The sequence below is a fragment of the Argopecten irradians genome, chromosome 5, assembly GCF_041381155.1.
Source record: "Argopecten irradians isolate NY chromosome 5, Ai_NY, whole genome shotgun sequence".
NCBI classification, from domain to species: Eukaryota; Metazoa; Mollusca; class Bivalvia; order Pectinida; family Pectinidae; genus Argopecten; species Argopecten irradians.
Window position 1 is genome coordinate 16,452,139 of NC_091138.1, and position 23,433 is coordinate 16,475,571.

General features: G+C 33.7%; 1 protein-coding gene across 1 annotated transcript; it reads left to right on the plus strand.

Annotated features, from left to right (window-relative positions):
• The first annotated feature begins 293 nt into the window (after positions 1-293).
• LOC138323017 (DNA-directed primase/polymerase protein-like) lies at positions 294-21,623 on the plus strand. The gene is made up of 14 exons (XM_069267331.1): positions 294-508; positions 1,155-1,238; positions 4,127-4,205; positions 5,547-5,647; positions 7,607-7,653; positions 7,940-8,031; positions 9,540-9,613; positions 9,976-10,049; positions 10,537-10,758; positions 15,691-15,922; positions 16,367-16,464; positions 16,623-16,818; positions 17,609-17,691; positions 20,552-21,623. Exons 1-14 carry the CDS (start codon positions 447-449, stop codon positions 21,154-21,156), a joined length of 2,049 nt encoding a protein of 682 aa, XP_069123432.1. The 5' UTR covers positions 294-446; the 3' UTR covers positions 21,157-21,623.
• The last annotated feature ends 1,810 nt before the right edge of the window (positions 21,624-23,433 follow it).

Consider the following 23,433-nt stretch of genomic DNA (forward strand, 5'->3'; position numbering starts at 1 on the left):
ATCCCTTTATATAATGGCCTTAATATAACGTTTAGTTAATAGGCCTACAGTACCTTTTGTGACCAGTTTCGTTTTACAAATTAAAACCCGTTTTGGAAAGATAGATGTATATAGTGACCCTTTAATCGACCATTATGTATCAATCCTATTTTGAAGGGCATAAATATTCCAAATTGATTAATATTATAAATATTTTTTGCACTGTTTCTTATAACAACATCGATAGAGACAATCGGGAATCATCGGCCTTTTCCGTAAACTAAGTTTTTAAGCGTCTGTCTGAGTCAGATTCATTGAATACAAAGGCGGGAGTTGGAAATTTGTTTGTAAACAAATAAACGTTCAGTGACTGGCCATGGCTTGATAACAACTATAAAAACCAGCTGTAGACTAACGGTATTATGTAAATCTTACAAAAATACCTACCCATACCTTCAACGTTGGAAATGGCAGCTCTACATCCTAATGGATCCGGAATAGCACGTTTTTATGGTGGAAAACAAAAACGGTAACAGAAACAGCTGAGAAAAGTCAGGGGCCATTTTATTATTTGAACTTGTTATGATCTGATGACCGAAGTTCTAACGTTAGTTATAAAAAACACCTACTTGACTAGTAGCCCTACGATATATTAAAAATATTAAATGCTAACAGTAAACAATGAATTACGTTTCGGTAACGAGTCATTTCGGTAACAAGTCGTTTCGGGAGTACCGAAAAGTCTTGCGATCGTTTCGGTACAGTACATAAGCGAGATTTTTCGGTACATGGATATAAAAAAATTTGGTACGAACTTTTTAGTGTTTTTTAGTGGTTTTACTGAACATTTCTTTATTTATTTGTGTTTTCATGGCATATTCGCGACTTTCGTCATTATAATATCGTGAACATTGTTTGACATTCCCACAGCATCTCTGGTAGAAATAACATTATTGCGTCATAAAATAACCCTACCGAAACTACATAAAACCGAAACGACCTAATACCTAAACAATTACATTCGTTTTTTTGTTCACCAAATTAAATATTTCGAAAATGTGTACATATCTCTCATGTTTATCTGTTAAACATATTATTAACTGGAAATGAAGTAGTTTGTAGAATGCATATATAATACATCTACATTGTTTGTAAATTAGTGTCTTGAATTTCAGGCAATGGTGCAAATTGGAGGCTGCAGTCAACGAGCAAGTGAAGAAACATCGTTCTGAGAAGATACCAGAATTATTCAAACCAACGTATGAAGATTTTATGTATAAGTGTTTGCTTTATATATATATATAGGTCTAATTAATGAAATGTTTATTTGATGTGCAGTTGCATTTTTTAGGATGAAAATTATTGACAGTCTGTCTGGAAACTCATAAATTAAATGACTACTATTAGTTGAATAGGAAATATATTCTGACTAGTATTATACATTATTATATAATTATTTATACATGTATTAATTGATAGGTTGCTGTTTGGATGCTGGAATTCTATGTGCGATTAACTAAAGATGTTTGTATGTGTTTCTGTATGTGATTATCAAGTAAAAAGTAAACTTGCCTAATAAATATTCTAAGATATCACTGTCAGACTCTCCTTCAGAAGTATACAGTAATACTTTTCAATTGAACATTTAGATTCACTGGTATCATATAGAAATTTTGCTTTGTTAATTTAAAGGATTTGTGCAGTCAAAAATGATAATTTCAGTTTATGCTGGAAATGGCTTTATTAGACCGTGTAGAAACCTCTCCGTGCCGCGCGCGACTGGAATAACCTGTAAACTGCCGATATCGAGGTCAAATTTTCTGACCACCCGATTATGCATATTTTCTAGCTCTAAACCGTGTGACGTCATAATAGTCCGTGGCTTATAGCTGTACTATAACTGATGTGCTATCACTTACATCAACGGTCACAGGAAAAGCCGATCAAAGATTTTTTATGATTACTTTTGAGTGAAGTTAATCGTACAATAACTTTGGCTCGAATATAAATAACTAAAAGAGTGAAATTTGATGTTTCAAATACTCTAATTTATGATCTAATAGCAGGTATCTTCGTGTAAATATGAAAGAAAATCCACACAGAAATTAAAGTTTCAGATTTTTTGTCGAGGAGTTCAGCAACGAATAAGCTTCAATTAGATAATATTTTCCTGTATTCTGTATCTTTGATACATTGTGAATTGCAAAGTTTGTGACTTTAAAATGAAATTTTACGTAACAATTTAAGAAACCCTTGATTAAAGCATTAAGGATACGATGCTTGACATACGTACACACCGATGATTGATCATTACAAATATTGTGTTGTGTGTTGCTAACCGAATAAATCGAGATACATTTATTACAATACCGTAAAACGTTTCAACATATGGTAGAAATAATTTACTTTTGATATTATAAAAGATCAAATAATTGAGATATTAAGCAAAACAAACTATTTTTTCAGACCGTGCGGTTGCTTTCAATTCTTAATCGATATACGAGTAGATACACCAATATTATAGATATATGATTAGCCATGCCTTTGGTTTGATGGTATGTAATACCTGGACCAGGATGTTATTTACCTGTACACAGCGCCATTCATCTAACTCACCTGTAATTACCTGGCGGCGGGCAATTTGCTATTCGGTGGACTATATCGGGTATTTGCTATTGTCTTACTGTCAATTAGGTTAGGACATCCGTTAATTGGATTGTGATTTGAATTATGGAAACCCCGTTCATCTATGCTCTAGGTTTTTTATTGTCACCTCCATTTTTAAAATGAAAATGTAAAAGCAAATGGAAATAAAATATACCTGATCATACCTAGGAATATATATTACATACACACATATATATATATACGTCGTACACAGGTGAAACATAAATGGAAGGTGACTTATTCAGAAACAAAAATGGTTCTAAGAACTAGTTTCTAAGGTATTAGTAAAAATTCTAAGCATGTATTTTCACCGTTTCGAATCTAAATGTACATGTATAGTCATACAAGAAGGGTTACAACATTATCACACTAAATATACTTATTTAAATATCACTTAGTATATTTTTAAAAAGGTACAAGATATTATATCTATTTATAATGCCTGTATACAAGTAATTTCAATTTTCATTTGAACACTTTATGTGGTTACTTTTTGGATTATACGATAAATGTTCATATATCATACTATTAAATATCGGTATGATATACAAAACGGTCGACAATGAATATACTATTTTAAGGATTTAGTATAATTTTGAAATAATGAATTTAAATCTACACTTAAACTGTAATTTTGGAAAATATATCAGAAATACCATTGATGTATTTCTGCTTTTTAGTAAACGTTATGGATAAAGTTTCAAAGGCAACAATATAGATATACATATTATTTTCGGTATAAGTTCGGTACTGTTACTCCAATATCACATAACTTATAACCGTCCACATTTTATTTTTACTCAAAAACTGTGCCGTGTTTGCATCGTTATAACAGAAGTTTGAAATAAAAACACAGATTCTAGATATATTCATGCTAATTTTTGGGATTTTACTCGTAAAAGATAGTGTTACATTATGCTGTTTTTTTATTACACTGAAATTTACATCATATGCTATCTAAATCTCAGTCCAGACTGATCCGAACATCATTTTGATATCGCTATCAAATTGGACTGATTATCTTATCTAAAGTTAGATATATGCTTGTTTGAATTCTTGAAGTGGTGTAAATGGAATGTTTTGAAACTGAAAATATCTACAGCATTAGGCTAGAATAACCATTTACTCGTACATGTAGATCTAATGTATACATGTATGTGCTGTATACATGCATAGCACTAGGCTTACCTTGTGTAGCCGCGGACTACTCTGACATCACAAGACCATGTGACCACCTAACTCATTATCTCTGAACCGTAGTCGACACTACCCGTAAATCACGACCAAAACCAACCGATAGCGCTAAAAGCTAGACGATTCGTTGGGTGGGACTTAATTTTTCATTCATCCAAAGTAATATCCTGACGTATTATTAAAAAAATATTTTGGCTGCACAAATCCTTTAACAATGATTATGAAAAATTATAAAAAAAAAAGTGATTTCATGTGCATTCATGATCATCTATGTTTTCACTCTTAGTATATTGGGACCAACTGCCAAATGGGAGACATTTTTCAGACAGCAGGATGCTTTTCTATTTGCCAGGAGTCATGCATCGGTATGTATTGTTCTAAAAGTTGATTGCTTCTGTAATTGCTCCTATAATTTTTAATACAGCGCGACTAGCGTTTGTATTAATGCTATCCGGTTTACTATTAATGTGTAGGACTGAGTAGGACTTTCCCTACAATGACATCTAGTGGTGACCTCTTGAACCATTTCATTCATAAACTTCCATTCATAAATTCCCTATTCATTGAATAATATTTTTTTGGACCAATCAGTAGTCATGGGAAGACTGCCTTCTGATTGGTAGAATACACAGAGTGTGTATAGAATACACAGAGTGTTATATAATACACAGCCCATCTAGGTCAACTGTTGCCTGCTGGTGACTCCTCTGTCCAACTTACATAATCTCTGTTATGATAATTCAAATTGGACTTACTATCTAAGGCTTATAGACATAAGAGTTTTAAAGTAAACTAATCATATGCCCTTTTTGTGTACTTTAAAATAATGTTTTTAAATGAATGTTAAACACAGATCTGAGGTAAAGGCAATATAACTTATAAGGCTGCCCTCATATGTGCATGGTTTTACCAAAATAAGTGTATGTGCAACATTAGAAACAAGAGTATATTAAGGATAAAAACTCATTTTAATGAAGACTTTTTTTCTTTGTAATTTTCATGTAGGAACTTTAATTAAGAAAAATGTCAAACAAAACATATGTATTTTCTGTGATCAGTTGAATATGTTCTTGAAATAATTGATATTAAAGTCTTTATAATATGGTTTATATATTTTGATTTTGGAAATTCATTTGATTTCATTCTATTTTTCTGTTTCTGCTGTGTTGTATTTGCAGTACTTTGAGTACTTTGATTGTTTGTCTCATGAAATATTACGTAATAAGTAAAATTATAATTTGATTTTATTTCAATTTAAAATAGACTAAATATGGCACATGCATATTTTTACAGTAAGCTAGCTTATAAGGCTTTCATACTGAAAAAAATAGTTTTAATATGCAAATGATGGTAAATGCTGAAATATCATAAATATAAACCTGCAAGCTAGTAGTAATTTTGAGACATTCTAATCTATCAGAGTTACTTCCCTTTGTTTCACTTCATCAGGGCTGAAGTTAGATGGACTACCGACGGAATAACAAAGGGAAGTAATTATAACTGATATATCAGAATGTCTTCAGAATATATGAATTATATTGATCATTATATTACTGTGCCAAAAACATAAAATTAGCAAAACTATTATTGTGGTCATTTAACTAGCTAGGTATATATGTTCACATTCCTAAGCTATTCAACTGGAAAAATAAAACTTTGAAATGCATATAAAATTATAGCTGATATATGATCTCTTTCCATTTCAGGATTTACATGTGTTTGCATTTGAGAGCGAGAGCCTTGGATCAGACAGTGGTCAGAGGCAGTATCTGGTCACGTCATATCTTGTCTTCTGGCATTACTACAAGTAAGATTTGTTAAGTAAACCCTAGACACACAGCTGTAGTTTATAAGTGTATTCTTCATTTTAAATAATATTGTACATGCCAGTTAAGTTTCCTCCTGTACATATTTTATTAATTAAATGATGAATTCATTTTGGCTGCAACAAGTTTATCAACTAGTTATGATAAATTATATTGATGTTAAAATGGTTCAAAAATACTGGATGAAGTTGTGTTTTTATTTGGTTTTAGTCAGCTAAAGGATAGCTGTGGTCATCATTATGAAGTTATATTTTTATTTGGTTTTAGACAGCTAAAGGATAGCTGTGGTCATCATTATGAAGTTATATTTTTATTTGGTTTTAGTCAGCTAAAGGATAGCTGTGGTCATCATTATGAAGTTATATTTTTATTTGGTTTTAGTCAGCTAAAGGATAGCTGTGGTCATCATTATGAAGTTATATTTTTATTTGGTTTTAGTCAGCTAAAGGATAGCTGTGGTCATCATTATGAAGTTATATTTTTATTTGGTTTTAGTCAGCTAAAGGATAGCTGTTGTCATCATTATGAAGTTATATTTTTATTTGGTTTTAGTCAGCTAAAGGATAGCTGTTGTCATCATTATGAAGTTATATTTTTATTTGGTTTTAGTCAGCTAAAGGATAGCTGTTGTCCATCATTATGAAGTTATATTTTTATTTGGTTTTAGTCAGCTAAAGGATAGCTGTGGTCATCATTATGAAGTTATATTTTTATTTGGTTTTAGTCAGCTAAAGGATAGCTGTTGTCATCATTATGAAGTTATTTTTTATTTGGTTTTAGTAGCTAAAGGATAGCTGTTGTCATCATTATGAAGGTTTTTATTGGTTTTAGTTAGCTAAAGGATAGCTGTGGTCATCATTATGAAGTTATATTTTTATTTGGTTTTAGTCAGCTAAATAATGGCAAGTTATATTTTTGTTTGGTTTTAGTCAGCTATAAGGATAGCTGTGGTCATCATTATGAAGTTATATTTTTATTTGGTTTTAGTCAGCTAAAGGATAGCTGTTGTCATCATTATGAAGTTATATTTTTATTTGGTTTTAGTCAGCTAAAGGATAGCTGTGGTCATCATTATGAAGTTATATTTTTATTTGGTTTTAGTTAGCTAAAGGATAGCTGTTGTCATCATTATGAAGTTATATTTTTATTTGGTTTTAGTCAGCTAAAGGATAGCTGTGGTCATCATTATGAAGTTATATTTTTATTTGGTTTTAGTCAGCTAAAGGATAGCTGTGGTCATCATTATGAAGTTATATTTTTATTTGGTTTTAGTCAGCTAAAGGATAGCTGTTGTCATCATTATGAAGTTATATTTTTATTTGGTTTTAGTCAGCTAAAGGATAGCTGTTGTCATCATTAAGAAGTTATGTTTTATTTGGTTTTAGTCAGCTAAAGGATAGCTGTTGTCATCATTATGAAGTTATATTTTTATTTGGTTTTAGTCAGCTAAAGGATAGCTGTGGTCATCATTATGAAGTTATATTTTTATTTGGTTTTAGTCAGCTAAAGGATAGCTGTGGTCATCATTATGAAGTTATGTTTTTATTTGGTTTTAGTCAGCTAAAGGATAGCTGTTGTCATCATTATGAAGTTATATTTTTATTCGGTTTTAGTCAGCTAAAGGATAGCTGTGGTCATCATTATGAAGTTATATTTTTATTTGGTTTTAGTCAGCTAAAGGATAGCTGTGGTCATCATTATGAAGTTATATTTTTATTTGGTTTTAGTCAGCTAAAGGATAGCTGTGGTCATCATTATGAAGTTATATTTTTATTTGGTTTTAGTCAGCTAAAGGATAGCTGTTGTCATCATTATGAAGTTATATTTTTATTTGGTTTTAGTCAGCTAAATAATGGCAAGTTATATTTTTGTTTGGTTTTAGTCAGCTATAAGGATAGCTATCGTTATCATTGTTCAGTTTTGTTTTTATTTCGTTTTAGCCAGCTAAAGGATAGCTGCCGTCATCATTATGAAGTTATACCGCAGAGTAAGTAGAAGCTTTAATTACAGTATGGACGGTAATTTGCTTCTGTCTGATGGACATGTTAGCCTTACCAGTACTGAAGGACCCTATACTACAGGCATCATAAGATCACCTTTAAAAAGAGCTCCATGATATTTCTTTACCCGAGAGAAAGTGTAAGCACCCATCCACTAAAATCTAATTGTAAAAATAAAGTAGGAGATAATGCTTGACTGATACTTGTTAAAATGGACATCTTGATTTAAAAAAAACCAAAAAAAACCCAACTCTATTGTATTTATTGTGACAGATGCTGTATGTAAACTTTATTTTGACCTGGAGTTTCTAAAGGAACACAACGCTGACAAAGATGGTGACCACATGGTAGAAGTGTTTATCAAGGTGAGACATTTAGTGGTACAGATCAATTTTAGATTTCTTCAGAATGTCTCCAAAATATTAATGCTATAGTTTCTACATGGAATATATTTATCTATTATGGCCTGGTTGGGTACTATTGCCCCATAGTATTGTTGAGGGATGGAATAGTGCCGGAGCTGAAGGCGAGGACACTGTCCCATCACGAGACAATACTATGAGGCAAAAATATATATATAGTGCCCTCTCAACCAGGCCATAATGGGTTTAGTACATCACCCTCACATGAGACATGTTTTCATGTCATCGTAACAGAAACACGTGTCAAGCAACACCTTGGCTATCTTCATTTCCACACCACATTGTTACATTAAATTGTGTTTTCAAAAAACAGGATTCAGCTTCATGAATATTAAAAGTGTATCAATATTAGAACACATCTAAACTGTCTTCTGTAGAAAAGCAACATTTGCTTCCATCCCTGCATACAACAACCTGTCCGCCATCTGGACATCTTGGTCAAAGGGCAACGTTATAATGACTTCATGTAATGGTGACATCACATTACATTCACATTAATTTTCGTGCCAGATCAACACTGCTGCTTGCCTGGGCACTATTGCGAATAGTACCCATGTATGTAGCCAATCAGAATCAAATATGTCATGTGATGTACTAATTCCCAGTGGAGGTGTAAGACTAATAGGACATTAGCTACAATATTGTAGCTCAAAGACTTTCAGACTGATAAAAATGATGTTGTCTTTAGACCTACAATTGGTGCTTATTACTGCTCAGGCCAAAAAAAACATATGTCTGTTTAGGGTTACATTTGCAAAAAAAAAATAGTGTTGGTAGGTCAGTTTTTTTTTAGTGTCTTTCACTCTAAAGTAATGGCCGGAACCGGAGTCTGAGATCGAAATCCGACTTTTAAATTTTTTTTCGTAGAAAAGTGGGGAATAAAATTAGGGTCAGGGGTAAAAAATTAGGGTCGGTCGGGTAACCCTAAACTGACAATTTTTTTTTTGCTTTTAAAAGTAATGATAAAATATTATAAAGTGTTTGTATACATATTATCATACTTGTTTTAAATTGCTAATCTACTATACAACAAAACTGAACCGTGTAAAATAACAAATTCACAGCAAGACATTTTTTCACATATAAATATAAAAAAATCTTTTTGAAGGAAATTTATACATTAATTCTACAAATTGTGAACTTGACGTCTTGTGATCGGTATGGTAGATATTAAGACTGACTGTTATGTTTGTTTTGGACAAAAATCATGTATAAATACATGTATGAGCATAAAATATTTAGAAGCCTACAAAACAGTATAGAAAACTGCTCAAATGTTTTTGTGAGACAGTGCTCCACTAGAACACATTTCGTACCAGGCTGAAAGGTAAAATGATAGTAGACTGGGTGTGTATATTTGTTCAAATAGGGCATACTAGTTTCTCATCTTGTTCTTCGGCCAAATTTCTGAATATTTCTAGTAATTTTATGGTAATTTTTCTTTTTTACAGTATGTGTGTTACTGGTTAAATGAGAAGTTTGGAATCAGCTGTGATAGGAAATCAGTGCTGGATCTGGATGCCAGGTATCATTACTTGGATCCTTGAACTTTCTGAACAGATTTTCACAACTTGATTAAGTTATCCTGTGTATCATTTATTGATTGTGACTGAATGGCTATTTAGGTATCTATACAAGCTCCCCATCTAGATCTCTTGGTTGCAGGTTTAGTTTCCAGCTTTTAACAATAGGTTGGTACCATGGTTTTACTATGGAAACTTAGGTTTCCAGTCATCAGACCAGACTTTTGTTATTGAAATACCATTAAAATAAGTATGCATGGAGGTAAATCCTAATACTAAAGTTATTTCTTCTGAAGGATTAGTGCACAAAACAGTGAACCATGTTTGATGACTTCAGAGTAATTACTGATGTTTGATGTTACAGCACCAAGGTAAAATTCAGTCGGCATTTGATATATCTACTCCCAGGAGTCGCCTTCAGAGACAACATACAGGCAGGTAAAGTTTGTCTAAATGATTGACCTTGACCATTTTCAAGGTCAAAGAATTCAAATGGTTCCATACTTCAACAATTTCAAGCTAATACCTCGTCACTTATAAGTAAGAAGGAATTGTCACTCGGTGTTTTGGACGAATCCATTACGAGAGCTTTTATGTTTGTGCACTGATTGTGATGTGGATGATAACTGATTTCCCTTTAATATCCGCCAGCGCAACCTTTGATGTAGCTTGCGGTTGCCAGGCTTACCATCTTACTTTCTGAAGTGGACAGTCATCTCATGAGTTGTCGTATTTTTTTAATAAAAAATTAAGACATTTCTTCTAAATCTTCTGTCCTTAAACATTGTGAAATTTATTAAGCTTTGCATTGATATTTCTTTCGAATTAAAATTCTTAAATTCAGACAATATGAAGGACACCATTTCATTTTGACCTCCTGTACAATTAACAGACATGAAATATGTGAACTTCTGATTGATTACAGGAAATTTTGTTCACTTTGTGGCCAATGAAGTGAGGAAGCAAGGTGGTGAGCCATTGAAGGAAAGTGACACAAAGCAACAATCAGAGTGTGGTCAAGATACAAATCAACAACTGGAGGATGGTCAAGATACAAGGAAATTACCAGAAGGAATTACTGTCGGAGATTTGGAGTCTCTGATGGTGAAAAACAAGGATGGAAAGGATGTGTTATTTTGTGATCTAGGTAATATTTTGAGTAGAATGATGGTATTACACATGATTTTATTTTCTTAAGGTTGAGTTTATTTAGCCCACCATCATCAGATGGTCTGCTATTCAAATCACCTTTCATCCGTGGTCCGTCCTTTCGTCTGTCAACAATTCTTGTTACTGCTATTTCTCAGAAAGTGCTGAAGGTATCTGTCTCAAATTTCTTACGCAGGTTCCCCTAGGGTCCTAGTTGTTCAAGACAGCTAGATGGCCGACAGGTATCCATCTTGGATTGGATTGAAGTTTGTCACCGCTATACAGTCGAGACTGTCTGAGCGACCCCCTGTATGTAGCGACTCCCTGTCTTATGTGACCTTACTTGAGACCCCCAAACGTATTTTGCTATATAATGGGTCTGTTTTCAGCGACTCCCTGTCTTACGTGACAAGCGACCATGTTTTTACAACCCAAACATCATAAAAAGTCTGTCTTGAGCGACTTTCCATTCGCCTGAGGCCATAATTATGATAGATAAAGAGGTGTGAACATCGAACTAAACATCGACTGTTGACTACGATAAGAGTACATTACTGTGTAACCAGTTTTGACGGATCATGAAAGATCGTTTTTTCCCACAAAAATTTGCCTTAAACTATTAAAAAGGCTAGATATCATTCAGATATCTCTCAATACTAAACAATGGTAAACATTGACAATTAATAACGGAACACATTAAATAAATCGGCATGTTTTATTTCGCCTACCGTATCATCCTATGGCTTGGCGTGGGTGACTCTCTTCTTATTTTGTACATGGCATTTACGACCAAACATAATTTCATTCTTTGATATGAGTAAACAGTCATTATAACTGTCATCCCATAGTCAGAAACTCTATATTTTCTTCAAAAGTTTCTCATAACACCAAAAAGTCTTGTAAAAGCAAATGCACACGACTTGGGCTTCTGTAATGGCCGCCATTTGGTAGCAGTGTACGGTAGATTTGTAAAATTCAGCAAAATAAAGCCCATGTTTTAAAATGGTACCTCTACTGTACAGTAGTAATGTTTTATAATTTACACAACATCTGCAATTGTTTTGCAATGGTTGTTTTCTGACAAGTGTGATTTTTGTATTTTTTTCTTCAAGCCTGAAAAGCCATGACACACAAATATTTTTTTAATTGCAAAAAAACCAAGCATCAATGTATGTCTGCTTGTAATTTATAACTAGATCTAAATGATTTTTAACCAAAAAAAATTAAATAATTTTTCATTTTTTTATTATTATTTTTTATTTATTTTTTTTAAAAATCAGGTAATTGATATATTTATAATGAAGAATTTTACAGACAATTAAAGACAGATTTTTGTACAGTGATGTTGCGGATGATCTTGGACTGCCTTAAGTGACTCCCTGTCTTATGTGACTTTTTTTTGATGGTCCCTTGGAAAGTCACATAAGACAGTCTCGACTGTATATCTCAGAAAGTACTGAAAAGGACCCTTCTCAAATTTCATATGTAGTACTGTATGTAGTAAAAGTTTGAAAAGCAGAGGAAAGATCCATCTTTCCATTGTCAGATCTGGATCATTCTTTTGTGGACGCCAAGATCCCTCTGGGATCTCTTGTTAAAGTAAAAAATGTGAAAGAATGCAGTTTATATATCCTAAGTAGTTTTAGTAATTTACTAATGTAGAGAGTAGAAAATGCAAATGTGCTGATGATCATGACCGACCCAGCCCAATCTGCTACACTAATGAATTTAAGGTGTGATATATTCTTGGTTTAAACTGTTTTACAGTTGTTAAAGACATTTCAATAATTGTGTTGCCTGTAATGCAAGTGCGACACTTAGGTATCACCATGTCGACGTCTGTTTCGGTGTCGGCATCAGCGCCTAGGAAGCTGTTTCTGTTTGATAACTTAAGCATGTATTGTCCAATTTCAACCAAATTTAATGTATTGCTTTTTAGCTCACCTATTCGAAGAATAGGGGGAGCTAATGTTGTCACCCCGGCGTCGGCGTCAGCGTTGGCGTCCCATTTCACGTTAAAGTTTTTAAGCAAGTTTCTATTTTGTCTATTGTTTAAGCTTAAGTTATCATAAATGTTTATGATTTTATTTTCCTAATGTGTATGGATGCTGAACGTGATAATACAACCAATTTGGGGCCCTTTAGGGGTTTTTGAGTCTGTTAATTTGTCATATTTCCATGTTAAAGTTTTTGAGCAAGTTTCTATTTTGTCAATTGTTTAAGCATAAGTCATCATAAATGTTTATGATTTTATTTTCCTAATGTGCATGGATGCTGAACGTGATAATACAACCAATTTGGGGCCGTTTAGGTTTTTTTTGAGTCTGTTAATTTGTCATATTTCAATGTTTAAATAGTAAATACTTGAACATCAACTTCTTCTGAATAGGCGAGCTTTGCTGTTCTCCAACAGCTCTTGTTATCAATGAGATCTCATATAATTTTGATAATGGTCAAAATCCCTCAATATTTGCAAGAGTTACAGGACTTTAAAAACAGATAAATCCATTGTTTCCCTCAATAACTTTAGTACTTCTTGTCCAATTTTAACCAAACTTCGCTTTATATTAAAGGGACAATTCAGTGAGGCTAATTCGTTACATAACCATGAAGCAAAATATGACATAAATGTATTGTTCTTCAATCCTTATGAAACATATGACAAGAAAACGTGACAAATTCCACAACATTGTTAAGTATTTTAATTAATATCATTGAAATTCCAAATCGTTGATCAATACGATTAAGCAGGTACGCTGTACCCTTGCCCGAGTCAAAGTCACGCAAGTTAAACAAAAGCAATACATAACCACTGAGGAGTTGATGAAATTATTTTTAGACAAGAACATATGCATCTAATAATGTTAACACAACTGTAAGAGCGTTTTGAGTAGTTCTAGACAAAAAATTCTTTACAACACACACAAGGGTCAGGGTTCGGCTTACAAGGCTATATGTAATGGCAATTGAACAGTTCACATACATTTGACTACAGTGGGCTTTTCTGACATATCACAGTTAAACCAACAAATCTAATTTCCATTATAACTGGTTTGCATCCAAAATATGTGCAAGTTTCAATGTACTCTTCGATCGAATTGTCTCTTTAATGAATCTCGTGTGGTTTGATACTGGTCATAATCCGTCAATATTTGCTAGAGCTACAGGACTTTAAAATCATCCAAACAGATAAATCCATGATTTTCGCTCAGTAACGTAAATATTTATTGTCCAATTTCAGCCAAATTTTACTTTATATCAACGATATCTCAGATGACTTCGATAACGGTCAAAATCTGTCAATATTTGCAAGAGTTACGGGACTTTAAAATTGTCAAAACAGATAAATCCATCGTTTCTGCTCAATAACTTTAGTACTTATTGTCCGATTTCAACCAAATTTTGTATATTGCTTTATATTAATGAGATCTCAGAGTGGTTTGATACCAGTTAAATCTCTAAATATTTGCAAGAGTAACAGGACTTTTAAAAATCGTCAAAACAGAAAAATCCATGGTTCCGCTCAATAACTGAAATATTTATTGTCCATTTTCAGCCAACTTTTGTTCGATAACGATCAAAATCTGTCAATATTTGCAAGAGTTACAGGACTTTAAAATCATCAAAACAGATAAATCCATTCTTTTCGCTTATTAACTTTAGTATTTATTGTCTGATTTCAACCAAATTTTGTATATTGCTTAATGCCCTGGTCACACATTCATGGATCATCTCGCCAGTGCCACTACGGATTTAATTCTACGGATGGCCCCGGAATAATGCTAGTTTTCAATGTCCGATACGGTTCCGTTACGGCTTTGCAACGGTGTGTCTACAGGTTTTCACGAATATATACTGAAGGTAGTCAAAGGGACCTGGCACAAATTTTTTAACTAACAGTGTACATATATCACGGTTTTGAAAATTAGGCCCGTTTTTCTCTATCACCGAATTCATACCCTTGATGCTATAATATATATACGCATATATGTATACTGTTGGTTAAAAAATTTGTGCCAGGTCCCTGTGAGGGTAGACAGCGACTTGAGCCATTTGACAACATAAGTGAAACATATTGTTAAGGTGCACGGAAAATTGTTTCCTTAAGTAATCACAATACTGAAATATGAACGAGGGAAAGAACATCAAAATGTCAAGTTAGTGAAGCAAGGACTAAAATAATTCCACATGTGCATAGAATTGAAAGGGAATTTCGAAGTAGTATGTTTGTAAGGTTGTTCTTATCACTTATGGGATATCTATGTCTTCTTGGACTAAGCGTTTCAATAAATATCATTCAGATACACCCATTTTATTTTTATTCCTTATTTTGATTCGCTGTACATCCAAAATCATCTTCCTATGCTCTGAACCGTAGCCAAATTCAAAATTTGCAACGGATATAAAAATACTTCCATGTGTAAATACGTAAGACAATTGCTACTATACGGAAAACTGCGGGCCATTACAGAATACATCTACCACGAAAGATGCCGGATCGTATTCGTAGCTAATCCGGCGAGTTGATCCGTGAATGTGTGACCGGGGCTTTATATTAATGAGATCTAGGGAGTGGTTTGATACTGGTCACAGTCCGTCAATATTTGCGAGAGTTACGGGACTTTAAACAGATAAAATCTATGGTTTTCGCGCGATAACTTTAGTATTTATTGTCCATTTTCAACCAAATTTGGTATATTGCTTTAAATTAATGAGATCTCGGAGTGGTTTGAGATTTGTCAAAATTCATTAATATTTGCAAGAGTAATGAACTTGATAACTTCATCTAATTATTAACAATATTTTCATCTGTAAATAACTGTTTTTTGTGATGCTGTGCAGGCGACAAATCCACTTTGGTGGAATTTTTGTTTTTCACTTAAAATCAATCAGTATTTGGTGATATTATGAAAATGTAACTTGATTACAGGTGTGTATACAAAGAACCGGAACTTTCGACTCTACCTTTCGTGTAAACTCGGAAAAGACAACCCACTCTTACTGTCCAGTAGTAACATGTATCACACTACCTTATCCCAGCAGAGGTCAGAAGATACTAACAAGTCCCCTGGGTCAGGGTCACCGGATCTTCACCTTTCATCTAACAAAGGATCTGACCGAGATGAACTTATATTTATGGATTCTCTTGTCGCCAATGTGCAGTAAGTCTAAACATATATATTTTATCAAGCGTGCACAATAATGTATAATATATATAGAATGTTTTCTCATCACGCCTTTTGTTGAAGGGGAATGCTTTTTTTCATTATTTGTCATTGGTTATAGTTCACCAATAAAGGGTTCTATTTTTTGTTTATTCTCAGGTTTTTCAGTGAGAATTTTTATATTTTTTTTTTAGTAGATTCCCCCTTTTAAAAAAGAAAGAATATTGTATTTGGCACTCTGAATTTTGAGTCTGATCAGAAAAACACAAAAATGACAGACATATGTGTTATCATATGTAATCTTGATTTGATTACTTGAGTAAGATAGCATAATTTCTTAAAATGTTGAGAAACACACTGCCACAGATGTACGAAAGTCATCACAAAAATCTATTGTATACATTGAGAACATCTCTCCTTTGTGGTTTCTGATTCCTATAGATACCAAGCCAACACAAGAATTCTAACGTTTGATTCTGGAAGGATTCAGTGTCACTCTTCATTAGGTCATCGTAAAGATGGCAAACAAGACACAACAGGTACTGTTTATATAAAGAGGTATTTGCAATTTAAAAAAAAATCAAATGGAAAATAATGACACCCAAAAGATTATTGAATTTAATGGTGTTTGTTGGAATGTTCCTTTTCAAAGTGTGTAATTTGGTTATAAAAACTTGGTGAATTACTTAACTTTTAGAAACACTGGGAGGGCGGCATCATTCTCCGTATCCAGAAGTAGACAACTACATCACCTCTCGTATCCAGAGGGACGGAGTTCAAGGACATATCCGACACTGGACCTATTTCTCTGAAGGGGAGATAATCGTGTATGAGATCGGCAAGAATAGATGGTGTGAAAACATTGGTCGTCCTCACAAGAGCAACAACATTATGTATGTCACATGACATTGTTTTATTTATAGAAAATAACAAAATTTCTTATTTAAAGTTATATGTGCCGTAACTGGGCGAACATTTTGATATGTTATTTTTTTCGGTAGTCTATTGATGAATTAAGCTGTGAGAATTGTTCAAATCGCTTCAAAAGCCTTATAAATGATAGTTACAACACACAAGTTATGTACTGCAAAATTTTTGTTTTTTTGTGCCTTACTTATGTTTAGATGGATACATACATGCATAAATCACTATAAAAATGTAAGATGAAGTTGTCGACAACAATTTGGCTTCATGTTCTGACCGTATACTCATATCACTTCATCATAAATGTAAATATGATCTTTGGCAGCAATGTTGGTAACTTTTTGGTGATGAATAACATATTGGAAGCTCATCTTGATTGGTGAGCATGAAAAATACGGCATATATAACTATTAACGTTAGTATCCACTTGATAACTCTAGACAAAACTGTACAAGCGATCCCCCACTGTGCTTGAACGTTACAAACTTTTAGGACAATGGAAAAAACAAAGATGTATTATCAATATTGGTTATTACAAACAACCTATTTATCGTTGAATAAAACACTTTCACCACTATCGTAGTTTACCTGTAAAAATAACAAAACCGCACGGTTGATTGGGCATGCGCAGAAATTATTATAAATTGTACATGACAACAACTGTTGATGACCCAGAAGGGTGTTTGGTATTCCTCTAGAATGTTTGATAGAGCGATTCTCCATTTGATTATATTTGATAATGAAGTTCTCTACTTCTAGGATGATTGCAGACCTAAAGATGTCGGTTTACTACCAGAAATGTCACGATCCTGACTGTAAGAGGCAGAACTTTAAGTCACCAGGTATGACATATTAATGTCTAATATTGGCCATCCTACTCCATGAAATCCTACAGTGATTCTGATCCTGTTATATTGACAATACAGGGCAAATGAAAATGTCTTAATTTGCACCTAAAGATACATTTAAACTGTAATCTAGGTGAAATAAATTTCAGGGTTGAACTAGATGTTTGAAATAAAGTCTTTAAACATGTATGTTTTTTGAAGTATTTGGTCAATATCTTCAAAGCCGCAAATGGCTGAGCCAAGCGGCTTTATTAAGACATTTGTGTGTTGGACCCATCTCCGATTGATGCGTGCACATCTGCTGACTCCAGATATTGACAGTTCGCCAGATATAAACAATCGATAATCAGGACACCAACCTGTTCATATTATTGTAATAATTACTTGATAACTTTGCAGTTTTCAAATAGAAATGGCATTTTCATGATGCATTTTCCTGCATTATTAGCATGTTACCTGGTCTGTATGTGGCTTCGGACGATGATCTAGTTTAGGTTGCTTACTGTACAGTAGATATGTAGGCCTAGTATTATTTATGAAAATTAAGCACATGCTTAAGCGGGCCCGATGTGGGGTATTTAACACACATATTTCGTAGGTAACATCAGATCTGTAGGATAGATTGTCCAAGAAATGAATAAGATATGAAATAGAGTCTACCAATCACTTTCATACTGTTTTCTCGCCAGTTATAGAATGTGTATAAACTTGTGCATGTACAATGTATTTGAAAATACAGCGACATTTCTTGTATTCTTTTATTGTTCCCAGTAAATTTTTCTTGCACATATATTATCTAAATAATACAAATACCGGTATTTGTTTGTATATTTTTTAATCTTTAATCAATCCCGCAGAAAACGATTCCGCGATTGTAAACAACCACTCTTCAGTCGATCAATTTTCCGTGAATTAAAGCATTTTACAATTGAACATGCTTCTGGTACATAATTATGTTAATGTTTATTATCAGGTCATCTGACCCGAAGGGTCGTCATGTTTCGTCCGTCGTCGTCCGCCGTGCGTTAACTTTTCACATTTTGAACTTCTTCTCAAGTTCTACCGGTGCAATTTGGCTGAAACTTGCATGAAATGATTCTGACATGGTCCCGACAAAGTGTTGTTATTTTTCGGGTCGATCCAAAATCCAAGATGGCCGCCACAGCCGCCATCTTGAAAACACATTTTGAACTTCTTCTCAAGTTCTACCTGTGCAATTTAGCTGAAACTTGCATGAAATGATCCTGACATGGTCCCGACAAAGTGTTGTTATTTTTCGGGTCGTTCTGAAATCAAAGATGGCCGCCACAGCCGCCATCTTGGAAAAAAAAATTGAACTTCTTCTCAAGTTCTACTGGTGCGATTTGGCTGAAACTTGCATGAAATGATCCTGACATGGTCCCGACAAAGTGTTGTTATTTTTCGGGTCGATCTGAAATCCAAGATGGCCGCCACAGCCGCCATCTTGAAAACACATTTTGAACTTCTTTTCAAGTTCTACCAGTGCGATTTGGCTGAAACTTGCATGAAATGATCCTGACATGGTCCCGACAAAGTGTTGTTATTTTTTGGGTCAATCCGAAATCCAAGATGGCCGCCACAGCCGCCATCTTGAAAACACATTTTGAACTTCTTCTCAAGTTCTACTGGTGCGATTTGGCTGAATGATCCTGACATGGTCCCGACAAAGTGTTGTTATTTTTCGAGTCGATCCGAAATCCAAGATGGCCGTCACAGTCGCCATCTTGAAAACACATTTTGAACTTCTTCTCAAGTTCTACCGGTGCAATTTGGCTGAAACTTGCATGAAATGATCCTGACATGGTCCCGACAAAGTGTTGTTATTTTTCGGGTCGTTCCGAAATCCAAGATGGCCGCCACAGCCGCCATCTTGAAAACACATTTTGAACTTCTTTTCAAGTTCTACCAGTGCAATTTGGCTGAAACTTGCATGAAATGATCCTGACATGGTCCCGACAAAGTGTTGTTATTTTTTGGGTCAATCCGAAATCCAAGATGGCCGCCACAGCCGCCATCTTGAAAACACATTTTGAACTTCTTCTCAAGTTCTACTGGTGCGATTTGGCTGAAACTTGCATGAAATGATCCTGACATGGTCCCAAAAAAAGTATTGTTACATCTCTGGTTATCCTAAAACGAAGATGGCTACCACGACACTATATCTAATTAATTTTCTATATGTTAAGGCCCTTGGGCCTCTTGTTTGAAATAAAATTTGTTGAAAGAAATTGAAAATGATCCTGACAAGGTCCTTACAAAGTGACACCATATATACATGTAATTAATTTTACTATTGCCAAGGTAGTCAGATGACCGTTAAGGCCCTTTGGGCCCCTTGTATTTCCAGTTCATATCATATCTTTAAAACACGCTTCCCTAGATTATTCTAATATACAATATAACTTTGCCAAACTGACAATTTTCACATATGAATCCTGACGTTTTAATGCGTCTCATAGGAATGAATTTCTTCATTTTGCGATTTATTATGGATCTGATACATACTTGTATTCAATTTTATTTTATTTTCATTGCGTGTTATATCTTATCATTTAGATAAAGATTTGTCAAATTTTTGGGCTTATTCATGCAGGTGAAAATCATGGTACATGTAACTGGAGCAAAATGCTTGAAAAATTGCAAAATATCATGAATTTCGTCCTGGCATACGATACATTTTCCTGCTGCCTTGCAGTATTCTATTTCAGCACTTTTAAAATGAAGCAATTCAACTTTGTTGTTGCAGCGGCTTTAAATGTCATACTGATAATTCTAGTTTAAGTCCTGGTAAAACTGCATGGACATGTTGTGTAGCTGAACTTTTCCCTTTCAGACTATCCCTTGCCCAATGATGTGCTCTTGTCCAGTTTTTTTGACGAGACTGAAGAGGATTTTCTGGGCGAGATGGACGATGAAGCCTGTCTACAAGCTGCCATGGAGATGGAAAGCTCGTTTAAGGAGGATACATCTTTGACAAGACAAGCAGCTTTAAAAGTGTCAAACAGTAATGACCAGAGTGATGATAGGACTAATGGGGTACAGTCTGGCAATGTCACACGCACACCAACTGTCAATGTCACATGCACACCAACTGTCAATGTCACATGCACACCAACTGTCAATGTCACACGCACACCAACTGTCAATGTCACACACACACCAACTGTCAATGTCACACGCACACCAACTGTCAATGTCACACGCACAACAACAGTCAATGTCACACGCACACCAACTGTCAATGTCACACACACACCAACTGTCAATGTCACACGCACAACAACAGTCAATGTCACACGCACACCAACAGAACAAGACAAAGAGAGCAGCAAAGACGAGGTATCAGCTATCACAAGCATGTCATGTGGGGAGGTGGACTGCTGGGACAGTGATGATGATCTACTCACAGCCGTTACAGTAGATGATTCTCAAAAATAGACTTTGAATTCTCTGGCTTGAAAACAATTTGAATTTTTAAAGCATGATTTTACTTCTTTTATCATATTATGAATATTTTTGAGTTCCAATTTGAATCTTTCAAATTACAATTGCATGTAAAATGTATACTAATTTTGTGAAGACAGATTGTTTTGTTTTCTAAAGTATCAACGTCTATCATCATAGCATTGTCGTAATAACATGTAGTTTATGTCTTCCTGATAAGATAAATATGTCAGTATTTCTGAATGTTTCCTTTTAATTGGAATAATACATTCAGATATTTTCTATTAAAATTTTTGACAAGAGTTCCTTGACAGTTTGAGCCTGTGGTCCCATGTCTACAATATTTTTACATATATTTTACCAGGACTTCATGCCTTATAGACACTTTTATAAGGATTTTTTTTGTTATATGGAGACAGTTTTAATATATTTCTTTACATGCTTAATGTAATTTATTATCTTAACCTTTCATTGCAAGTTCACTGAAGGTATGTGTTAAAATATCAGTATGAGTAAAAAATAAATCAAACAGAAATTGTGGAGATATTTTATTGATCAGATCAATTAAGTTGGAATTCTCAGATCTGCCCTTACACCGTAAGTTCATCAAAGAAAACTGTTATTTCACATTATAGATATTAAAACCTATCAAGGTTCAGACAACATTGTTGATTAAACTATTTGTTTTTTGGTGCTGTGACCAGGATTGATCTTTTAAAGTGGAAATTTAGTCCAGTAATCTTAATAGATTTATCTTCAGGATAACTATATAAATGTAACCCTTCAATTTCTGAATGTGAAATAATAGTTGCCTAGAATGAAGTTCGGTCAGTACTGCTTGGATTTGAATAACTCCATACATTGGACGTCTGTCTACTTAGCAGTATATAATATAAGGATCACAGTCAAATATTAATAGAATACCATAACAGTTCCCACAAGTTCTCTACAAGCTTTATAAGCTTTTACAGACTTGAAGTATCACAAGCAGAACTTGTATCTCAATACATCAATAAAGTTTAACATGGTACAGTACCTGTAAATCTATAAGGAGGGACGGACCAGGTTGTTGGTAAAACTTGCGTGGCCTGTTGGTAGAGAGCTTGTTAGAACTGATTTAGTCATGGACGGCATCAAAAAGTTTAGCCTGTATTCCAGGTAAATAGCATTGCATAGTCATTTACTGCACACAAAAACAGAAATACTACGGATAATCAAACTATCATCAAAACAGCTTATTTCAATCAACATTATTTTGGTTCAAGATTTTTGATCAATTAATTAAATACAATTAAAATAGTGATGATATACATAATCCTTAATTAATCTTGTTGAAGCATCAACAAAACGATTTAAAAGGGATTGATAAGGGCTAGAAATGAGTGGAATACTGTTAACACAGATCTATGACATCGAGGCTTTACATCTGCACCAAACTTGTCACAATAGTTTTTATCACTTATGACTAACTTTACAATAAGTAAAGTAGCTTTCCTACATTCAGAAAAATGGCTACCACCAGAAATTGACAGGTACCCACCTTGACGGGGGAAAAAATTCAAATGAAAATATTTATCAAATTGTGAAACCTGTTCACTTTGAAAATAAGGCTTTACTTAGATTCCTCAATAACAAACAATTATAATATGTGATTTCACAACCCTAGTTAAAAACTACTGCTTCATATTTTCTGGTCTCAATAAGATAATCACTTTAATACTAATAGGCCATTTTCACTTCAATTATGAAATAAGAATATGTATTTGTATGTCAAAAGATTAAAAATAACGCTGGTTTAAAATGTCATGAATTCACTTACTTATAAATACTACTACGTGATACGTTTCAAATGATGATACAACTATATATATATTACAGGATAAAACCTTGTAAGTTCAGTAGTGTTGTAACAAAACTTTCAATAAAATATACTCGGTATAAGATTACTTTGAGCGAATGACACAAAAATTGTGTACTTTGAAGAAAAATAATGTGAAATGGTATATATATATATATATATATGACATGTTGATTAGAAAGCTAAACAAGTATATAAGCCACAGGTCAACACAAACATGGGTGGGTAATATACTGGACATTTTGATTAACATTATAGTCAACATTTGCATATTATAATAATCTACTATTATGTGACGGGTAACATTTCATTGGCTGCTTCAGGCTTGATTCTAATTGGTTAATTCAACACAAATAACCTTGTATTCTCCGAGCAAAATCCAAAACTTTTTTTCCTTTATAAACTAGAGCTTC

Coding starts and splice junctions, on each gene's coding strand:
- LOC138323017 (XM_069267331.1), top strand. CDS start 447: ATGGCAGCTCTACATCCTAATGGATCCGGAATAGCACGTTTTTATGGT. Junction 4,206..5,546: donor TTGCCAGGAGTCATGCATCG/GTATGTATTGTT, acceptor TTTCCATTTCAG/GATTTACATGTGTTTGCATT. Junction 16,819..17,608: donor CACAAGAGCAACAACATTAT/GTATGTCACATG, acceptor CTCTACTTCTAG/GATGATTGCAGACCTAAAGA.